The sequence below is a fragment of the Saccopteryx bilineata genome, chromosome 4, assembly GCF_036850765.1.
Source record: "Saccopteryx bilineata isolate mSacBil1 chromosome 4, mSacBil1_pri_phased_curated, whole genome shotgun sequence".
Taxonomy (NCBI): Eukaryota; Metazoa; Chordata; class Mammalia; order Chiroptera; family Emballonuridae; genus Saccopteryx; species Saccopteryx bilineata.
The window spans coordinates 273,703,279-273,723,260 of NC_089493.1; the positions used below are offsets into that span (position 1 = coordinate 273,703,279).

General features: G+C 40.0%; 1 protein-coding gene across 6 annotated transcripts in view; it reads left to right on the forward strand.

Moving 5' to 3' along the window:
• SMG1 (SMG1 nonsense mediated mRNA decay associated PI3K related kinase) overlaps positions 1-19,982 on the forward strand; it is a 119,736-nt gene that overhangs the window by 73,686 nt on the left and 26,068 nt on the right. For all 6 annotated transcript variants that reach the window (XR_010731160.1, XM_066274746.1, XM_066274745.1 and 3 more), the window contains 12 exons: positions 4,077-4,325; positions 4,670-4,954; positions 6,301-6,445; positions 6,560-6,698; positions 8,001-8,231; positions 8,347-8,524; positions 10,111-10,272; positions 10,803-11,020; positions 12,012-12,166; positions 13,943-14,165; positions 17,495-17,741; positions 18,161-18,390. Coding sequence is in view for 5 of the 6 variants with exons in the window: in XM_066274746.1 (XP_066130843.1) it covers positions 4,077-4,325; positions 4,670-4,954; positions 6,301-6,445; positions 6,560-6,698; positions 8,001-8,231; positions 8,347-8,524; positions 10,111-10,272; positions 10,803-11,020; positions 12,012-12,166; positions 13,943-14,165; positions 17,495-17,741; positions 18,161-18,390 (2,462 nt within the window). In the remaining variant the exon portion in view is untranslated. The remainder of the gene's footprint in view (positions 1-4,076; positions 4,326-4,669; positions 4,955-6,300; positions 6,446-6,559; positions 6,699-8,000; positions 8,232-8,346; positions 8,525-10,110; positions 10,273-10,802; positions 11,021-12,011; positions 12,167-13,942; positions 14,166-17,494; positions 17,742-18,160; positions 18,391-19,982) is intronic.

Here is a 19,982-nt window from a genome sequence, read left to right on the forward strand (position 1 = left end):
AGTATCAGTGTGGTCCTTCCTATTGTTACATAGTATTCATTGTATGTGGATATATTACAGTTTATCTGTTGTTGACCCTTCCGTAGGTATTTGTGTTGTTTTCATATTTGGGCTATTATGTATAAAGCTGCTGTGAAGTTCATGTACAGGTCTTTGCATGGATATGAACTTGTATTTTTCCTGTAAATGCTTAGGAGTGGAGTTGTTGGGTGATATGGTTTAACTTTCAAAACATTTTGGCAGTTTCTTACAAACTGCTTGTACATATTTCTTCTGGCATCTACATTATTGATATTGTCAGTCTTTAAATCTGTCTGCCTCCTTTCTCATCTCTGCCTCCTCAGATCTCATCATTTTTTTTTATTTATTTATTTGTGTGTGACAGAGACAGAGGGACAGATAGGGATAGACAGGAAGGAAGAGAGATGAAAAGCATCAATTCTTCATTGTGGCACCTTAGTTTTTCATTGATTGCTTTCTCATTTGTGTCTTGACTGGGGGGCTACAGCAGACCAAGTGACCCCTTGCTCAAGCCAGCAACCTTGTTCTCAAGCTGGTGAGCCTTGCTCAAATCAGATGAGCCTGTGCTCAAGCTGGCGACCTCGGGGTTTTGAACCTGGATTCTCTGAGCCCCAGTCTGATGCTCTATCAACTGTGCCACGACCTGGAGGCCCTCAGGTCTTTTTTTTTTTTTTTTTTTTTGATACTACCTGGAGGCCCTCAGGTCTCTCTCTCTCTCTCTTTTTTTTGATATTTTTCCGAGATTAGAAGCAGGGAGGCAGTCAGAGACAGACTCCTGCATGCTCCTGACCGGGATCCACCCAGCATGCCCACCAGGGGGCGATGCTCAGCCCCTCTGGGGCGTTGGTCCATTGCTGCTGGAGCCATTCTAGCGCTTGAGGAGGCCATGGAGTCGTCCTCAGCACCTGGCCAACTTTGCTCCAATGGAGCCTTGGCTGCGGGAGGGGAAGAAAGAGAGAGGTAGGAGAGGGGAGGGGTGGAGAAGCAGATGGGCACTTCTGTGCGCCCTGACTGGGAATCGAACCGGGGACTTCCACATGCTGGCTGACACTCTACCTCCAAGCCAACTAGCTAGGGCTCCTCAGGTCTCCTCTTAAATGGTACTTCCTCCCAAGTCCTTTTCAAGTCCTAGGATTAATCAGTGCCCTTGTATGTTCTTTTGGGATTTTGTGTATGCACTTCTACGCAGTACATCATACTGCTATTCCTTGTTTGATGTCAGTTTTCTGTGCTAGACTCCAGAATCCCTTTAATCCTAGGAATTCAGAAAACAGGTTTGTCTTGTTCACCATTACATCCCAACTTGAAGCACAGTACTAGTACCTGGAACAAAACACACTTGTTATAAACATTTGCTAAATAAAGAAAAAAAAGTGAGGGGAAATGACGTTCTGTCTCAAATATAACCATTGGATTACAGGCTTTTTCCAGTTGTAAAACATGTTCAATAAAAGAAGGATGGAGACCCTGGCCGGTTGGCTCTGTGGTAGAGCGTCGACCTGGCATGCGGAAGTCCCGGGTTCGATTACCGGCCAGGGCACACAGGAGAAGCACCCATCTGCTTCTCCACCCCTCCCCCTTTCCTTCCTCTCTGTCTCTCTGTCTCTCTCTTCCCCTCCTGCAGCCGAGGCTCCATTGGAGCAAAGATGGCCCGGGCGCTGGGGATGGCTCCTTGGCCTCTGCCTCAGGCGTTAGAATGGCTCTGGTTGTGACAGAGCGTCGTCCGGATGGGCAGAGCACCCCCCTGCCTCCCCCCCCCCCCCCCCACGGTGGGCATGCCGGGTGGATCCTGGTTGGGCGTAGGCGGGAGTCTGTCTCCATGTTTCCAGCTTCAGAAAAATACAAAAAAAAAAAAAAAGAAGAAGGATGGAAAAAGATATCATATTAGTAGTGCTATTACATGCCATGCTCTGTGCAAGGACTTTTATATACCTTGTCTCATCTATCAAACCTTACAAGAACCATTTCAGAGGGGCAATCCCTGTCACCAAAAAGGAAAGTGACTCAGAACTTTTAATGACTAACCCAACTATTGCACACTGAGGCACCTTGGGGCAAAGATCCAAACCCAGGTCTATATGACATTAAGGATGCAAGACAGTTACCAATAATCACCCTGTAATGCAAGTCCATATCCCAGCATTAGCTTATTTGAAATTTAATGTTCAAATTTACTCCGTCACCCCAGCTACCACATTTTCAACTAAAATTCTGTAGAACTCTGGCAAGTTCCCCATTTTAACCCTTTGAGTAGTGAATTTTTTTCATGCTCGCTGACTGCCAGGAGTGAATTAAAAAAAAAAAGAAAAAGAAATTAGTTCCAGTTACAGTTTTATTAACTTAAAATAATGTTTGTTTGATAACCAATTTATGGAAACAAGAACATACATTTGCCTTTTTTAAATGTTGCCTCACATTTTTAAAGTAAATCGTTCGTACTCTTGATGGTCAGGAGGCACGAGGACGTACATGAACGTTCGTACTACTCAAAGTGTTAATGAGGGGGAAAAGTCATATTTGAAGTCCAGTGACAATAAGGAAAGATGCTTAGATGACTCGATTTGCTTAAAGGAGAGTGGGAGGAGATGAATCTGGATGAGATGGAGATTGGAATGGAATACAAAGCCTCAGTGCCTTTTATAGGCCACATTCAGCAGTTTGGGCTTTGTCAGAGGTCACTGGAAGCCATCAAAGGGAAGTTAAGTGTTCAGACTTCCCTCTGTGTCAGATTGCTTCAGTTGCTGGTTGGAGAATGGATTCAAAGAAGTTTAAGACTAGGGGCGGAGGTACCAGTTAGGCCGAAGGCCCCATTAACAGTAACCAAGGTAGTGGCATTAAGGACAGGAAAAAGCAGATGTGATATGAAAGTCGAATGTAATGTCTTCCCTCACCAGATAGCTCAGTTGGTTAGAACGTCATCCCGATGTGCTAAGGTTGTAGGTTTGATCCTCGGTCAGGGCACATACAAGAGTCAACCAGTGAATATATGAAATGAGTGAAACAACAAATCGATGTTTCTCTCCTCCCTCCCTCTTTCTCTCTTCCTCCTTATCTACCTCTCACTCCTCCCTCTCTCACCTCTCTCTAAAAATCAATAAATAAAAATTTAAAAAGGGAGTAAAGTCTAGATGGCTGCCAGGACTTGCTCAGCCAAGTCGATCATGTACCTTTCCTTGCGAAAGGGGGAAAAAGGAGAAGGAAGTAAAAGGTTTGAAGATGGAAAGTGGATTTAGCTTGACACAGGTTAAAGTGCCTTTGAAAAACCTGTGTAGGTGACTGGTAAGCAGGTGGTACTCAGATGCTGGACTGGGCTAGAGATAATTTAAAGAGCCATCAGCATTTGTATGGTAATTGGAGCCACTGAAGCAGATAATACTGTCCGGGGGAGAGTATGCAGAGTGAGAAGAATGGAAAGCCTTAGGATAAACCTGAAGAACACTAGTTTTAGTGGATGGATAGTGGAGGAAATGGAAACTGAGAGGGTAGGGGTAAAGCAGTAGAGAATGGCATGGTAGAATGGCCAGGGGTACTTATACAGGAAGGAGGAATGGGCTAGCCTTACCCTCATTCCCCACCTGTTGGCCTAGCCAGTGGTCGGCAAACTCAATTAGTCAGCAGAGCCAAATATCAACAGTACAACGATTGAAATTTCTTCTGAGAGCCAAATTTTTTAAACTTAAACTATATAGGTAGGTACATTCCTTATCGAGGTAGTGCCTGCACGTGGTATTTTGTGGAAGAGCCACACTCAAGGGGCCAAAGAGCCACATGTGGATCGCGAGCCGTGGTTTGCCGACCAGGGGCCTAGGCACTTTACTTAAGAGTCAGAAACTAAAAGTTGAATTTTAGTGAATAATTTTTACTTTTGTCCACTTTGTTGTATATATTTATTTCAACAAATACTGTTTATTTTATGCCAAGCACTGTGATAACTGCTAGGGAGTCATAGGTGGAAAAACTATTTAGGGAGGTGTTGGGGAAGAATATTGGTTGTGTTTTTGTGCAATCTGAGATTAAACCAATCAGGGACTAATACAATGTTTTCTTCTCCCCAGAACAAACAGTTCCAATTAGAAGTCATCTCATGGAATTAGGTCTGACAGCAGCAAAATTTGCTAGAAAACGGGGGAATGTGTCACTTGCAACAAGACTGCTAGCACAGTGTAGTGAGGTCCAGCTGGGAAAGACCACCACTGCACAGGATTTAGTTCAGCATTTTAAAAAATTATCAACTCAAGGTCAAATGGATGAGAAATGGGGGCCTGAACTTGACATCGAAAAAACCAAATTGCTACATACAGCAGGTTAGTAAAATTAATTATGGTAACAGACAACTATGATAATAGTCATATGTATGAATGTTACTAAGTATGGTGTAAGGCAGTACTAGAAGTGTTGATTGTTTCTTTTCAGCTATTGCTGAACATTTGGGTCCTGAATAAGAATTTATATATACTGATATATCTCTGTCATTTAGTACTTTAAAAAATAATTATTAATTTTGTTTTTGGTTATTAAAGTAAGACATACTTTAGAAGATCATTGGTTATCAGTGAATTTACATGTTTTTAAAAGTTCGTTATTCTACTCTGAGTGTCCATTGTTTGCTTTGAAGTCTTCTCAGGGCTTGTTTTTTGGTCTTCTCTAGGACAGTCAACACATGCAATGGAAATGTTGAGTTCCTGTGCCATATCTTTTTGCCAGTCTGCCAAAGCTGAATATGCAGTTGCCAAGTCAATTCTAACACTGGCTAAATGGATTCAGGCAGAATGGAAAGAAATTTCAGGGCAGCTAAAACAGGTTTACAGAGCTCAGCAACAGCAGAACTGCACAGGGCTTTCTACTTTGTCTAAAAACATACTGACTTTAATAGAACTGCCATCTGTTAATACAATGGATGAAGACTATCCTCGGATTGAGAGTGAATCTACAGGTAGAATTTCTTTCTCTTAATAGCTTTAAAATATTAATTTTCTAAGTTCTTTTGTCCCGTTTTGAAGTTTGTAGTGTTATACTGGCTGTGATTGGCCACAAAAAGTATCTTTATTGAAATTTAGTATATTACCTGGAAATAACTAAAATGTATTTCTTTAGTATCTGATGCCACTGTGGAAGTCACTGAACTCTGCCTTCTAGGCTATACTTGCCACCTTCCCAATTTGTGGTCCCCTTGACTGGTGGAGTAGAAATTACAGAAAGATTCAAGTTTCACATCCTGGTACTAGTGTTAGTAACAGAAGGATACCTGACGGATAGGATAGTTAATTCATTCAATATTTGAGTCCCTGTTATGGTAGGTATCATTGTCCAGATTTTAAAGGTTGGGAAATAACAACCTCTTTGCTGAAACATGAGAATGTATCTATTTTGTTGTGTAGCTTCTGTATCTTAATTACTCACATTGGTCCTTATTTATTTTAAATTTTTCTGAGAGAGAGAGACAGGGAGAAAGATAAGAAGCATCAATTCGTAGTTGCATCATGTTAGGTCATTGATTGCTTGTCATCTGTGCCTTGACTGCGGGGCTTCAGCTGAGCCAGTAACACCTTGCTCAAGCTAGCCACCTTGGGTTTCAAGCCAGCAACCGTGAGATCATGCTGATGATGATACATTGCTGAAGCTGAATGAGCCCGCATTCAAGCCGGCGAACTCGTGGTTTCAAACCTGGTATCTCAGTGTCCAGGTCGATGCCCTATATACTGTGCCACCACTGGTCAGGCAGTCTTATATTTCTGATGTGTGTATTACAGGGTCTGGATATTCATACGAGGTATGTCTTAAAAACCTTTATAAATCTTCATATTGGCAAATGACAGTAGAGCAGGCAATTTTTTTTCACTTTTATAGTGAGGATAAATATATTTACTTCATGAATCTGAATGAGAGTGTATACTCATCACCTTTAGATTCATTTTGCCAAAATATTTAAGCTGAATCTAATCATAAGGAAATAGCCATTCAAATTCAGAGTGCAAGACATTCTACAACACATCTGACACCTGAACTATTTATAAAACTCAGCATCATGGAAGACATGGACCTTTTTTACAGGGTTATAATTTAAGTTTACTTGGGAAGCTGAGTGATTCATCTCAACCTATTAGCCTTTTAGAAAAAAATAATACAAATGAATGCTTTATAAAATTATTACTATATTGTGGAAATTACTGTTTGCAAATAGCAAAATTCTCAAATGTTAATAGTAATGCCATTAGAAATTTACAAATGTAACATTGCTGATTGCTTTCATTCCCCCCCACCCCCCCTTCATCATGGCAGTACATATTGGAGTTGGAGAACCTGACTTCATTTTGGGACAGTTGTATCACCTATCTTCAGTACAAGCACCCGAAGTAGCCAAGTCTTGGGCAGCTTTGGCTAGTTGGGCTTATAGGTGGGGCAGAAAGGTGGTTGACAATGCCAGGTATGTATATTGAAATCTGTAATTTATTTACTGCATTGCAAAACAGATTTAAAAGGCCTGCTGACATGGTAACGTTTGGTAGCTAAAATACCAATGACTTGTTTATTTTTATAGTCAAGGAGAAGGCGTTCGTCTGCTGCCTAGAGAAAAATCTGAAGTTCAAAATCTGCTTCCAGACACTATAACTGAAGAAGAAAAAGAGAGAATATATGGCATTCTTGGTCAGGCGGTGTGTCGGCCAGCAGGGATTCAGGCAAGGAAAACATGATACAGTGTTTTGGGGAAATAGTGTTAAAGTTTGCTGTTCTAATTCATTCATTTTGAGAAAAGTTTATCAAATGCTGATTAAATACTCTTTTGTTTCAGATAAAAACTTATGTTTTTTAAGTGAAAGTGAGTTAAGATTTCTCTTAATTTCTTGAAGAAATCAAGTCCATTTCCTTAGTGTTTTGTTATAAAAGGGGTGAAGTTCATTTTATGTGAAGTAGATTACTCTTTAAGTGCTCTTCTAATCAGAAATTAGATTCTCAACACTGGCTTAGGGACTTGTAAAATATGCCAGTGCCTGAGCTCCATCCCAGGTATTCTGAATAGAATATGTGTGCATGCATATTTGCATGTGCTTGTGTAGATGAGCTTACTAGGTGATTCTAATATATCATCAGAGTTGTAAACTAATGCGCGAGATGATCTGTAGGATTTACTCCCTCCCCTCTAAAAGCTCTATCAATTCTAGAGTGTTATGACTATTAAATATTTAGTTGCAGACTTGAAACGTTTGGATTTAATTGATTCAGTTCTTACTCTAGACTTCAGCATGTATCTTTGCCAACGCCAGTGTTATGTGTGTGTACACTACTGAAAATAAGGTCTGTTGTGACTATATTCCGTGTACTTTCAGTCTTAAACTTTTTAAAATATTTTATTTTCTGCAGACAGGATATTATATTGTAACTTAGAACATTGAAAGTCCAGAAATTGGCCCTGGCCTGTTTGCTCATTGGTAGAGTGTCAGCCCGGCATGTGGATGTCCCAAGTTTCAATTCCTGGTCAGGGCACACAGGAGAAGGGACCATCTGCTTCTCTACCTCTCCCCCTTCTCTCTCTCTCTCTGCCTCCTGCAGCCATCGCTTGATTAGTTCAAGCATATCAGATTCATCCAATGCACTGAGGATGGCTCCCTGGAGCCTCTGCCTCAGGTGCTAAAAATAGCTTGATTGTGAGCATGGCCCAAGATGGGCAGAGCATGGGCCCCAGATGGTGGTTGCTGGGTGGATCCCGGTTGGGACATATGCAGGAGTCTATCTTTCTATCTCTATACTCTTCTCTTACTTGGAAAAGAAGAAAAAGAAAGTCCAAAAATCAATCTTTAAGCTTTACCAGCTGCTTCTATCTTCTTAGCTGTTACGTTGACTGATTTAGCACATATAAAGCAAAATAATGGGATATTTTGTTCTTTCATAATGAGAAGAAAAATAATTTCATTTGACAGGAAAAGCAGGTATCTTTCTTTTCCATTTGTATTAAAAATAGCACTTTATGCCCAATTCTTTAGGATGAAGATATAACACTTCAGATAACAGAAAGTGAAGATAATGAGGAAGATGACATGGTTGATGTTATCTGGCGTCAGTTAATATCAAGCTGCCCTTGGCTGTCAGAACTTGATGAAAGTGCAACAGAAGGAGTTATTAAAGTGTGGAGGAAAGTTGTGGATAGAATCTTCAGCCTGTACAAATTGTCATGCAGTGCATATTTTACTTTCCTTAAACTCAATGCCGGTCAGGTAGGTTGCTCATTGTACTTTTTCTTTTTGCAAAGTTTATTTGAAGTTTCTTTTCTAGTAGACGACAACAGTATTCTGAATTGTTTCTTATTTCTTCTTTTGTTGTTCACCCTAGATTCCTTTAGATGAAGATGACCCAAGGCTACATTTAAGTCATAGAGCAGAGCAGAGCACTGATGATGTGATTGTGATGGCCACCTTGCGGTTGCTCAGGCTGCTCGTGAAGCATGCAGGCGAGCTTAGGCAGTATTTGGAACATGGCTTGGAAACAACACCCACTGCTCCATGGAGAGGTGATGGTCTAAAACAGTGGTAGTCAACCCGGTCCCTACCGCCCACTAGTGGGCGTTCCAGCTTTCATGGTGGGCAGTAGCAGAGCAACCAAAATATAAATAAAAACATAGATTTAACTATAGTAAGTTGTTTTATAAAGATTTATTCTGCCAAACTTAGTGAAAATCTGACATAAAGTACTTGGTAAGTAATTATTATTATATGCTTTAACTTGCTATAACTCTGCTTTATAAATTTTATAAAGTAAAGTTACTTCCCTCCTTTAAAAATCACCATTACTGTGGAACCAGTGGGCGGTTAGAAAATTTTAGTACTAACAGAGAACAGAAGTGGGCAGTAGGTGTAAAATGGTTGACTACCCCTGGTCTAAAATATGTCTCAGGAAAAATTATTTCTGGATAAGGTATCTAAGGCAATAAAAAATAGTACTTTTATGTTATTACTTGAATGTATCACAGAACAGCTACACTAGTTCATATGATACCCTGAGCCGCTCTTACACGACTTCGCTCATCTTTCAGAAGAAGGGAAGACAGAGAGGAAGAAGCTTTTTTATATGTAAGATAAATTTTGGAGAGAGTGGTTAAAATAAGTTTTGAAAAGTTTTATATACACTGTGGAATCTAAAAACAAGTAAACGAACAAATGAAATTCAAATAGACTCAGAGACAGAGAGTGTGGATTGGTGGTTGCCAGAATGGGGGATTTGGGGGACTGGGCTAGTGTTGAAGATTAAGAAACACAAATTGGAAGTTATAAAATAGTCATGGGGAATATAGTCAATAATATGCCAGGGTGGACACTTTTTAAAGTATATGATTATTTAAACCAATGGTTTTCATCCGTCAGTCCGTAGACCCGTACCATACCGGTCCACCAGAAATATCCTGCTGGTCAGCAAAAGTGTTAACCACCCTGATGTATGAAGATTATAGACCCAGTAATCTTCGTATAATATCAGGGTGGTTAACTCTTTAGGTCTGCTGACTGGTGGTTGAAAACCATTGATCTAAAACCATTATGCTGTACACATGAAATTAATACAAAATGATCACTGAATGTAAACTGTAATTGAAAATAACTTTTTATATGCCCTTAGTAAAAATTGTCTGCCTTCTTTTACAGGCATTCACAGAAAATACATTTTTTTAGAACAGTGGTTCTCAACCTTTCTAATGCCGTGACCCCTCAATACAGTTCCTCATGTTGCGGTGACCCCGAACCAAAAAATAATTTTGGTGGCTACTTCATAACTGTAATTTTGCTACAGTTATGATTCGGAATGTAAATACCCGATATGCATTATGTATTTTCCGATGGCTTTAGGCGACCCTGGTGGGGTCGCGACCCTCAGGTTGAGAACCGCTGCTTTAGAACATTTTCTATTTGCTCTAGATTTTGATTATAACTGTGTAGCCTAACCAAGCTTGCAAAGCAAGAACTATCGTGTATGATTCTTTATCATGGGAGAAATTTGAGACCCTTAGAAGTGATGCTGGCACACATCAGGTTATATCCTTTTGCATCCACTATTTTGAGCCTTTTTAATAGCTTTAAATTATGTTTCTTTCTTTTTATCCTGAAGGAATTATTCCACAGCTTTTCTCACGCTTAAACCACCCTGAAGTGTATGTGCGCCAAAGTATTTGTAACCTTCTGTGCCGTGTGGCCCAAGATTCCCCACATCTCATATTGTATCCTGCAATAGTGGGTACCATATCACTCAGTAGTGAATCACAGGCTTCAGGTATGGATAATTAAAATACTACTTTGAGTGTATATTATTTTGCAAATAATATTGTTAGGTAAATTATTTTGAGCTTTATACTCTGGAGTTGATGGAGTGTATTTTTTTTTAATAATTGCCATTTATTGAGAGAGTAGCTGTGCTGTGTGTGGCATCTAGGACGTGCTGTACACGTTACCTTCAGTCTCACAGTAATCCACCAACCATGGGGAAATTGAGTCATTCTGCTGTTCACTGAGCTGAGAACTGGTAGATAAGGATTGAAATTAAGTTCTGGACTCTGGCTGGGAGAACACTTAATTTATTGAGACTTATTTCTCTTCTATTAACTTATAATATTAATAAATATAAAAGCTTAGTTTATGAAAAGGCAGATATTCATGATCTTTGGTCATTTTAGTACACACAATGCCAATTATTTAAGCAAGTGCTTTGGAGTTGAAGAGATCGTTCTCAGTGGTCTCCCTAACTTGACAGATGCCCATGAAAGAAACATCCAAAGTCTACATTATTTTCCCACTTTATTATAGGAAATAAGTTTTCCTCTGCAATTCCAACTCTGCTTGGCAATATTCAAGGAGAAGAATTGCTGGTTTCTGAATGTGAAGGAGGAAGTCCTCCTGCTTCTCAAGATAGCAATAAGGATGAACCTAAAAGTGGATTAAATGAAGACCAAGCCATGATGCAGGATTGCTACAGCAAAATTGTAGATAAGCTGTCCTCTGCAAACCCAACCATGGTGTTACAGGTACAGAAAACACAACTCACGTACTTTACACCAATTTTTATTATAACCATTCTCCCCCCAAAAACAACCTGTAAACAAAACCCATTAAAAACTGTCATGGAGAATGCCTGGTAATGGCACTGTGGATAAAGCATCGACCTGGAGTGCTGATGTCTCTGTTTTGAAACCCCAAGGTTGCTGGCACTGAGTGCAGACTGTCCATATGATCCCAGGGCTCACCAGCTCAGGCCCAGAGGTCGGTGACATGAAAAACCAAAGGTCCCTGGGTTGAGTAAGGGGACACTGGCTCAGTCCTGGTTAAGACACATCTGAGAAACAGTCAAATGTACAACTGAAGTGAAAGCAACTCTGAGTTGATGCTTCTCATTCTCTCTCTCTCTCTCCCTCCTTCCCTCAAAAACAAACCAAAAAAACCCTGTCTTGAAGATATTTTAGGAACAAAGTTTTTAGAAGAATCAGAATTGCTTTTACAAATCTGTTTTAAGGTCCTGGCCAGTTTGCTCAGTGGTAGAAGAGCGTTGGCCGAGCATGTGGATATCCTGGATTTGATTCCTGGTCAGGGCACACAGGCAAAGCAGCCATCTGTTTCTCCACTCCTCCCCCTCTCCCTTCCCTCTCTTCCTTTCCTGCAGTCATGGCTCTGTTGGAGCCAGTTGTCCAGGGTGCTGAGGAGGGTACCATGGCTCTCCTCGAGCACTAAAATAGCTCAGTTGCTGAGCAACAGAGCAACAGCCCCAGATAGGTAGAGCATCGCCCAATAGGGGGCTTTCCAGGTGGATCCTGGTCAGGGTACATGCAGGAGTCTGTTTCTCTGCCTCCCGGCTTTTCACTTAAGGGGAGAAAATATCTATTGATAGGCAAAATCACTAATGAAAGTTCTCTAATTGTATTGTGAACAAAAGATGCACACATTTAACCTGCAGTTACTAGTGCTTGCAGAGCTATGCTATGGGCTTGTAGATGAGTATGTTTGGATGTACTGTTTCTGCAGGTTCAGATGCTTGTGGCTGAGCTGCGCAGGGTCACTGTTCTCTGGGATGAGCTCTGGTTGGGAGTTCTGTTACAGCAACACATGTACGTCCTGAGACGAATTCAGCAGCTTGAAGATGAGGTGAAGAGAGTTCAGAACAACAACACTTTACGCAAGTATGTTTTCAACTCCAAACATTAAGCTGCCTATTTTTTTATGAAAAATACACATAACATAAAATTTGCCCTTTTGACCAGTTTTACGTGTACAGTTTAGTCAGAGGCGGATTTAATGGCGGGCGCACCAGGCGTGCGTTCTGGCCCTGACTTCTGAAGGGCCCCACAAAACCCCAGCTTTACACTTTTTTATAATGTAAGGGGCCCAATATTTTCTTCTGCACCCAGGGCCTCACTTGACCTTAATCCACCTCTGAGTTTAGTGGCATTTAAAGTACATTCACAGTGTTGTGCAGCCATCACCACTGCCTATTTCCAGAATCATCCCAAACAGAATCTCTGTACCCACTAAGCAGTACCTGTCCATCCTCCCCAAACCCCAGTCACTAGTTATTGCTGTTATCTTTCTCTGTGAATTGACTATTCTAAGTACCCCATATAAGTGGTGGGACCATATACTAGTTATTCTTTCATGTGCTTATTTCACAGCATAATGTTTTGTAGTTTTATCCGTTTTGTAATGTGTATTAGAATTTCCTTCCTAGGCCCTAACTGGGTAGATCAGTGCTGTCCTGAAACACCAAAGTTGTGTGTTTGATCAGGGCACATACAAGAATCAATCAGTGAATTGCATATATAAGTGGAACAACAAATCGATCTCTCTCCCTCCCTCTCCTTCCTCTTTCCTTCCCTCCTTCCCTTCTCTCTAAAAAAAAATCAGTAAAATTTTTTTCTTTTTATGGTTGATTATTTCACTTTGTGAATGTGACACATTTTGTTTATGCATTTATCTGCCAGTGACACTTGGGTTGGTCCTCCTACCTTTTGAGTATCATAAACAGTGCTTCTGTGAACATTGGTGTACAGAAATCTGTTTGAGTCCCTGTTTGAATTTGTGTATGATTTAGTGGATTTGCTGGGTCATATGGTAACTCTATGTTTAACTTTTTGAGGACCCGCCAAACCATTTTATGTTTCCACCAAAAGTGCACATGAATTTCATTTTCTCCAGGTCCTTGGCAGTATTTGTTTTTCCTTTTTCTTTTTTTTCTTTTTTGATAGTAGCCATCCTAATGGGCATGAAGCGGTATTTCATTGTGGTTTAGATTTGCATTTCCCAGTGATTAGTAATGTTGAGCATCTTTTCGTGTGCCTGTTGACCATTGTGTATCTTTGGAGAAATGTCTTATTCTAGTCCTTTGCCCATTTTTGAATTGTCTTGTTTTTTATTAGTAAGTTTTAGGAGCTCTCTATATTCTGGATATTAATTCCTCATTAGATGCATGCTTTGCAACAAATAATTTTTCCCATTTTGTTTGTTGTTTTTTCATTATCTTGATAGTGTCTTTTGATGTACATATAAGTTTTTAATTTTGATGTAGCCCAAATTACCAGTTTTTTTGTTTGTGCTTTGTGTCATATCCAAGAAATCACTGTCAAATTCAGTGTCAAGAAGCCTTTTTCCTGTGTTTTTTTCTGAGAGTTTTAAAGTCTTACCTCTTAATGAATTTGACCCATTTATGTTTTTTTATTTTGCATATAGTGTAAGGTAAGGGTCCATCTTTGTTCTTTTGCAAGTGGATATCAAGTTTCTTAGCACCATTTGTTGCAAAGGGAAGCTGCCTCTTTTATGTACTGGATTTTTAACAATACCATGTTGTAAGTTACTTTGTTAATATTATTATTACTTTATTTTTCCTTATTTTCTACTATTTATTTATACTTGTTGCATTTAAATTGCTCCTTATTTGTATAAAACTCTGTCTTCCTGGTCAGAGAAGAGAAGATTGCAATAATGCGGGAGAAGCACACGGCTTTGATGAAGCCCATTGTGTTTGCTCTGGAGCACGTACGGAGCATCACGGCAGCCCCTGCGGAAACACCTCACGAAAAGTGGTTTCAGGATAACTATGGCGATGCAATTGAAAACGCCCTGGAAAAACTCAAGACACCATCAAATCCTGCAAAACCTGGAAGCAGCTGGATTCCATTTAAAGAGGTACAGAAAAATCTCAGAAATACTTCTAAATTGGGAAATTCTCTTTGAGATACAAAATTTAAATACGAGGGCTCTCCTTACTTGAAATGTAGAGCCCTGACTGAGTAGTTCAGTTGGTTAGAGCATCATCTAGGGTAGTTCAGTAGGTTAGAGATACTCTAGGGTTGTGGGTTTGATCCTTAGCCAGGGCTCTCTCTCTTTCTCTCTTCCTTCTCTCAAAATCAATTAAACTTTTTTTAAATGTAGAGAAAGATGTCTTTTTTTTATTTTGAGAATTTGGGGTGAGTGATCCTTGGATGGCAAACTTTCATCTACAAAGGGTTTGCACCAGGGAAGAATGTACTGTAAGAAATTAGCTGCCTGACCAGGCGGTGGTGCAGTGGATAGAGCATCAGACTGGGATGCGGAGGACTCAGGTTCAAGACCTTGAGGTTGCCAGCTTGAGCGCGGGCTCATCTGGTTTGAGCAAAGCTCACCAGCTTGGACCCAAGGTCGCTGGCTTGAGCAAGGGGTTACTCGGTCTGCTGAAGGCCCGCGGTCAAGGCACGTAATGAGAAAGCAATCAATGAACAACTAAGGTGTCACAATGCGCAACAAAAAAACTAATGATTGATGCTTCTCATCTCTGTTCCTGTCTGTCCCTGTCTATCCCTCTCTCTGACTCTCTCTCTGTCTCTGTGAAAATAAGGAGGAAAAAAAAAAAAATAGCCAAGGATGGGGCTCTGCGCTTGAGCTGAATATGGATTGCCTCCTATATTCTTATACAAAATAAATTTAATTTTGTGCCTGTATAGTTTTTATAAGTCATTGCTTTGAAATCAGTTCTGCCTAGGCTGTTTGGAGATGATTAGTATATTTAAATATTTGAGAATCATTATCTTTTCAATTTCGACCCTTTTAATTCTGTATTTTCATAGATTTTTATCTGTTGCAGCAATAGCACTATTAGTTGGGGGATCCTATTTCTTACCTTGTAGCTTTTTCTTGTTTTCCTTATCCCTTCTTTCTCTATGTCTTACCTTTATTATTCCTGATTTCCACACTTTAGTAATGAGAGAACTTTTAAAAAGATACATTGTAGGACCAAAAAGTACATCTAACTTTAGCTATGCAAACTGCTAAATTGAAAGGATGTAGCTAGAAGCACAAGGCAGCATCAGCATGAAGGATGAAGCTTTTTTTTTTTTTCTTCTTCTTCTTCTTTTTTTTTTTTGCATTTTTCTGAAGCTGGAAACAGGGAGAGACAGTCAGACAGAATCCCGCATGCGCCCGACCGGGATCCACCCGGCACGCCCACCAGGGGGCAACGCTCTGCCCATCCTGGGCGTCGCCATGTTGCGACCAGAGCCACTCTAGCGCCTGGGGCAGAGGCCACAGAGCCATGCCCAGCGCCCGGGCCATCTTTGCTCCAATGGAGCCTTGGCTGTGGGAGGGGAAGAGAGAGACAGAGAGGAAGGCGCGGCGGAGGGGTGGAGAAGCAAATGGGCGCTTCTCCTATGTGCCCTGGCCGGGAATCGAACCCGGGTCCTCCGCACGCTAGGCCGATGCTCTATTGCTGAGCCAACCGGCCAGGGCAGGATGAAGCTTTTTTGTGTGGCCTAGCCAAAACTTGTTTCCTGAGCGGTTTCTTGCTTTTTTTTTTATCTCCTTCTCAGTATATTAACTAAGAAACTCGGAGGATGAGATGTGAGGAATACTTTTTAAAACTGAGTGTGTGTGTGCGTAATAAGTAAAAAAATTTTGGTGATGGTGTTCATTTTAAAAAATAGTTTTAAAAATGAAAAAAATATCTTTGTCTCCCTTTCCTTTTTCTGTAGTGCAGCTTAACAAATTGAATTAACTAAAGAAACACAACTTTTTTTAGAAGTCTCACATGTCCCTCCATAATGTTATCTTCCACTTTGCAACCACTGTTCTGAATTTTTATTAATCATTACCTACTTTAAAGAGTTCTTGGGTGATGGGTAGGCAGCATAATCAGCAATTCAAATGCTATAGAAATGTTTACCTGAAACCTATGTGCTCTTATTGATCAGTGTCACCCCATTAAATTTAATTTTCTAAATAAAGTTTAAAAAAATAGTTCTTGTTTATTGATGCATTTCTAAATGGTGTGTTGTTTAGTTTTTTACTGTTTTTTCACTTCACATAGATGAGATTATACTGTATATATGTATCTGTGCTTTACTACTTCCATTATTGATGAATTAGCTTTAGTGGGATTTTTTGTTTGTATAAGATTCATCCATATTTTGTGTGCAGCTGATACCACAGTGTGTCCATTGTCCTGTCAGTGGGTACTTGGAATTTTCCAGTTGTCTTTTTCCTTTTATGAACAAAGTATGCTATAAGAATTGACTTAATATTCTGACCAGGTGGTGGTGCAGTGGATAGAACATCGGACTGGGATGCGGAGGACCCAGGTTCAAGGCCCTAAGGTCGACAGCTTGAGCGCGGGCTCATCTGGTTTGAGCAAGGTTCACCAGCTTGAGCCCAAGGTCACTGGCTCCAGCAAGGGGTTACTTGGTCTACTGTAGCCCCACAGTCAAGGCACATATGAGAAATCAATCAGTGAACAACTACTAAGGAACTGCAATGAAGAATTGATGTTTCTCACCTCTCTTCCTTCCTGTCTGTCTGTCCCTCTGTCTGTCCCTATCAATCCCTCTCTCGGACTCTCTCTGTCTCTGCCACACACACACACACACACACACACACACACACACACACACACACAAAATTCTACATGAAAACAGAGCCTACGGTTCATTAATTCAGGTGCAGATTATTGAATTAGCTGCAATAAGGAACACAACTGTACATAAAACCCATTCCCTGTCAATTATTAGAAGGGATTATGGTGTTTTTCTGCATATTTCAAGTGGTCAGAGCTCTAAATTGTTACCAGCTTTTTAGGTGGCTTCCTGAGGATGTGTCTGCCTTGACAGCCAACACTGGCTACATCTTTTACTCTGTTGCATGGGCTGAATTGATTTGTTTTGGCATTGACTGTTCAGACATTGCTTAACAATGAAGACCGTCTGCAAGCCCAGAATTTTGTAATCACAATAATGACTTCCTTTCATCTGTTGTGATTTCATTACTTGTTCAGACAAAGGAGAAGGAAGGGGTCTGAACAAAGTAGAAACCACCTGTAGCATACCAGCACATCAGCATTTTCTCTCCCATATAACAACAAACTAAGTGTAGGAACTTTAGAGCAAGAAGTATTTGTATTGGTATTTCAAAGTTAGTTTTATGTTGGATTCAATGTGGAAATAAGTAAGTATTTTAATGATTAATATAAACTTGTTTTTTCCATTTTATAGATAATGCTGAGTTTGCAGCAGAGAGCTCAGAAACGTGCAAGTTACATTTTGCGTCTTGAAGAAATTAGCCCGTGGTTGGCTGCCATGACTAACACTGAAATTGCTCTTCCTGGAGAAGTCTCAGCCAGAGACACTGTCACAATCCACAGTGTGGGCGGAACCATCACAATCTTACCTACCAAAACCAAGCCCAAGAAACTTCTTTTTCTGGGATCAGATGGGAAGAGCTATCCTTATCTCTTCAAAGGTGAAATTTAAAAGCATTAAAAATTAGTTTGATTATGAATGCTTTGTGTGCATGTGTGGTAGGAGAAGGTTGTTTCAGGTGAATTTCTGTAGGTCATGAATAACTGGGAGTATTCTGTATCTTCTGTGATTTTGAATGGAAATAGTTGGATGCTGAGGAGTAAGATTTTCCATTCCTACTCTCTTTTTATGATTTGTACAAGCAAAACAACTAAGGTACAGCTAATAATGCTGATATCTAATATCTTACGACCAAATTGAATGTTCTCTAAAGCTCTCAGTCTGCCTCCTTAGCTGTCTTTTCTTGACTACTATTGCTAATTGAGAAGCACACAAAAAATGTTAGGTTTTCAACCCTGTCACATTGTGTTTCACTCCATTTAGTCACCTACAGTAGCTTCTTTAATTTTGTTTCCATAGGATTAGAAGATTTACATCTGGATGAGAGAATAATGCAGTTCCTGTCTATCGTGAATACTATGTTTGCTACCATCAATCGCCAGGAAACACCTCGTTTCCACGCTCGACACTATTCTGTAACGCCACTAGGAACACGGTCAGGGCTAATTCAGTGGGTGGATGGTGCCACACCATTGTTTGGCCTTTACAAACGATGGCAACAACGGGAAGCTGCCTTACAAGCACAAAAGGTTGGTAAAAATTCAAGGATACATGTACTTTTATTTGACTGTATCTAAACAACTGTGTATATTAGTCTCTGTTGTATGCGAACTATTTCTAGACTTACTGCACTTGAGCATCTTTTCAGATTTGTAAGTTAAGCACTGTTGCTTGAGGTACTTAGGAAAATACTGTTGAGGGATGTTTTATAAAAATATAGTTTAATAGGCAGAAATAATGACATTAGGTTAATCTTCTAGACAAATATGGGGGTAAGGTGGTAATTGGTTAATATTGAGTAACTTGATCACATATTAAGCTTACTAGGGTCTTTTAAATTAAATTTGTAAGTACTGTAGTAGATAGCTTTGATCCAATTTATTTTAAATTAAGTATATAAATATGAGACAACTTTAGAATTGGTCACTCGTTTTGTATTTTTCTGAAGTGAGAAGTGGGGAGGCAGAGAAATGGACTCCCACATGTACCTGACCGGGATCCACCTGGCATGCCCACTAGGGGGTGATGCTCTGTTATAACCAGAGCCATTCTAGTGCCTGAGGTGAAGGCCATGGAGCCATTTTCAGCACCCAGGTCAGCTTTGCTCCAATGGAGCCTGAGCTGTGGGAGGGGAAGAGAGAGAGAGAGAAAGGAGAGGGAGAAGGGTGGAGAAGCGATGGAAACTTTTCCTGTGTGCTGTCACTGGGATTCAAATCCGGGTCTTCCACACACTGGGCTGACACTCTACCACTGAGCCAACCAGCCAGCACTGGTCACTGTTTTATAGCTGTGAAATCAAACTTTGATTTAGATTAGGTGTTTTATGTATTATATAATTTAGCTAAGTATCTGAATGCTTAGTATATGCCAGGCACAGTAGTACTAAGTGCTATTGATATAAAGATAAATTTTATATAGTGTCAACCTCATGATTACACATCTAAGCTAAGAAAAATGGTTTTAATCAGGGTACGTATGGGAAGCAACAAGAGTTTGAAAGGAATTGAGTTATAAAAATAGGCATAAAAGACTGCAAAACAACTACTGAAGGGTAAATTAGAGATGGGAACTAGAGATGGACTATCTAAATTGTGTAAATATCTTCATTTTATATTGATGACTAAGCCATACTGATGAAGAATGAATGTACATAAATGATGAAGTTTAAATAGAGTTACACATTACAAAGAAGAGTGTAGCTTAGATGTTGAGTTTGAATTGAACTTCAAGAAAATATAACAGTAGCCTTAGCTGAGTAGTAGCTTAGTTAGTAGAGTGTTTTCACAATAATGAAACAACAAATCGATGTTTCTCCCTCTGTCTCCTCCTCTTCCTTTTATTCCCCTTTTGCTCTCTAAAAATCTATTAAAAAAAAGAAAATATAACCGACCAGGTTTGCTTGGCCTGTGGTGGCACAATGGATAAAGTGTCAACCTGGAACGCTGAGGTCACCAGTTCGAGACCTAGGCTTGCCAGGTCAAGACACATATGAGAAGCAACTACTATGAGTTGATGCTTTCTGTTCCTCCCTCTGCCTTTTTCTCTATTCTCTCTCTAAAATAAATAAATAAAATTTTAAAAAGAATGACAAACAATAGACTAGGTTCTCAATAAAATAGTA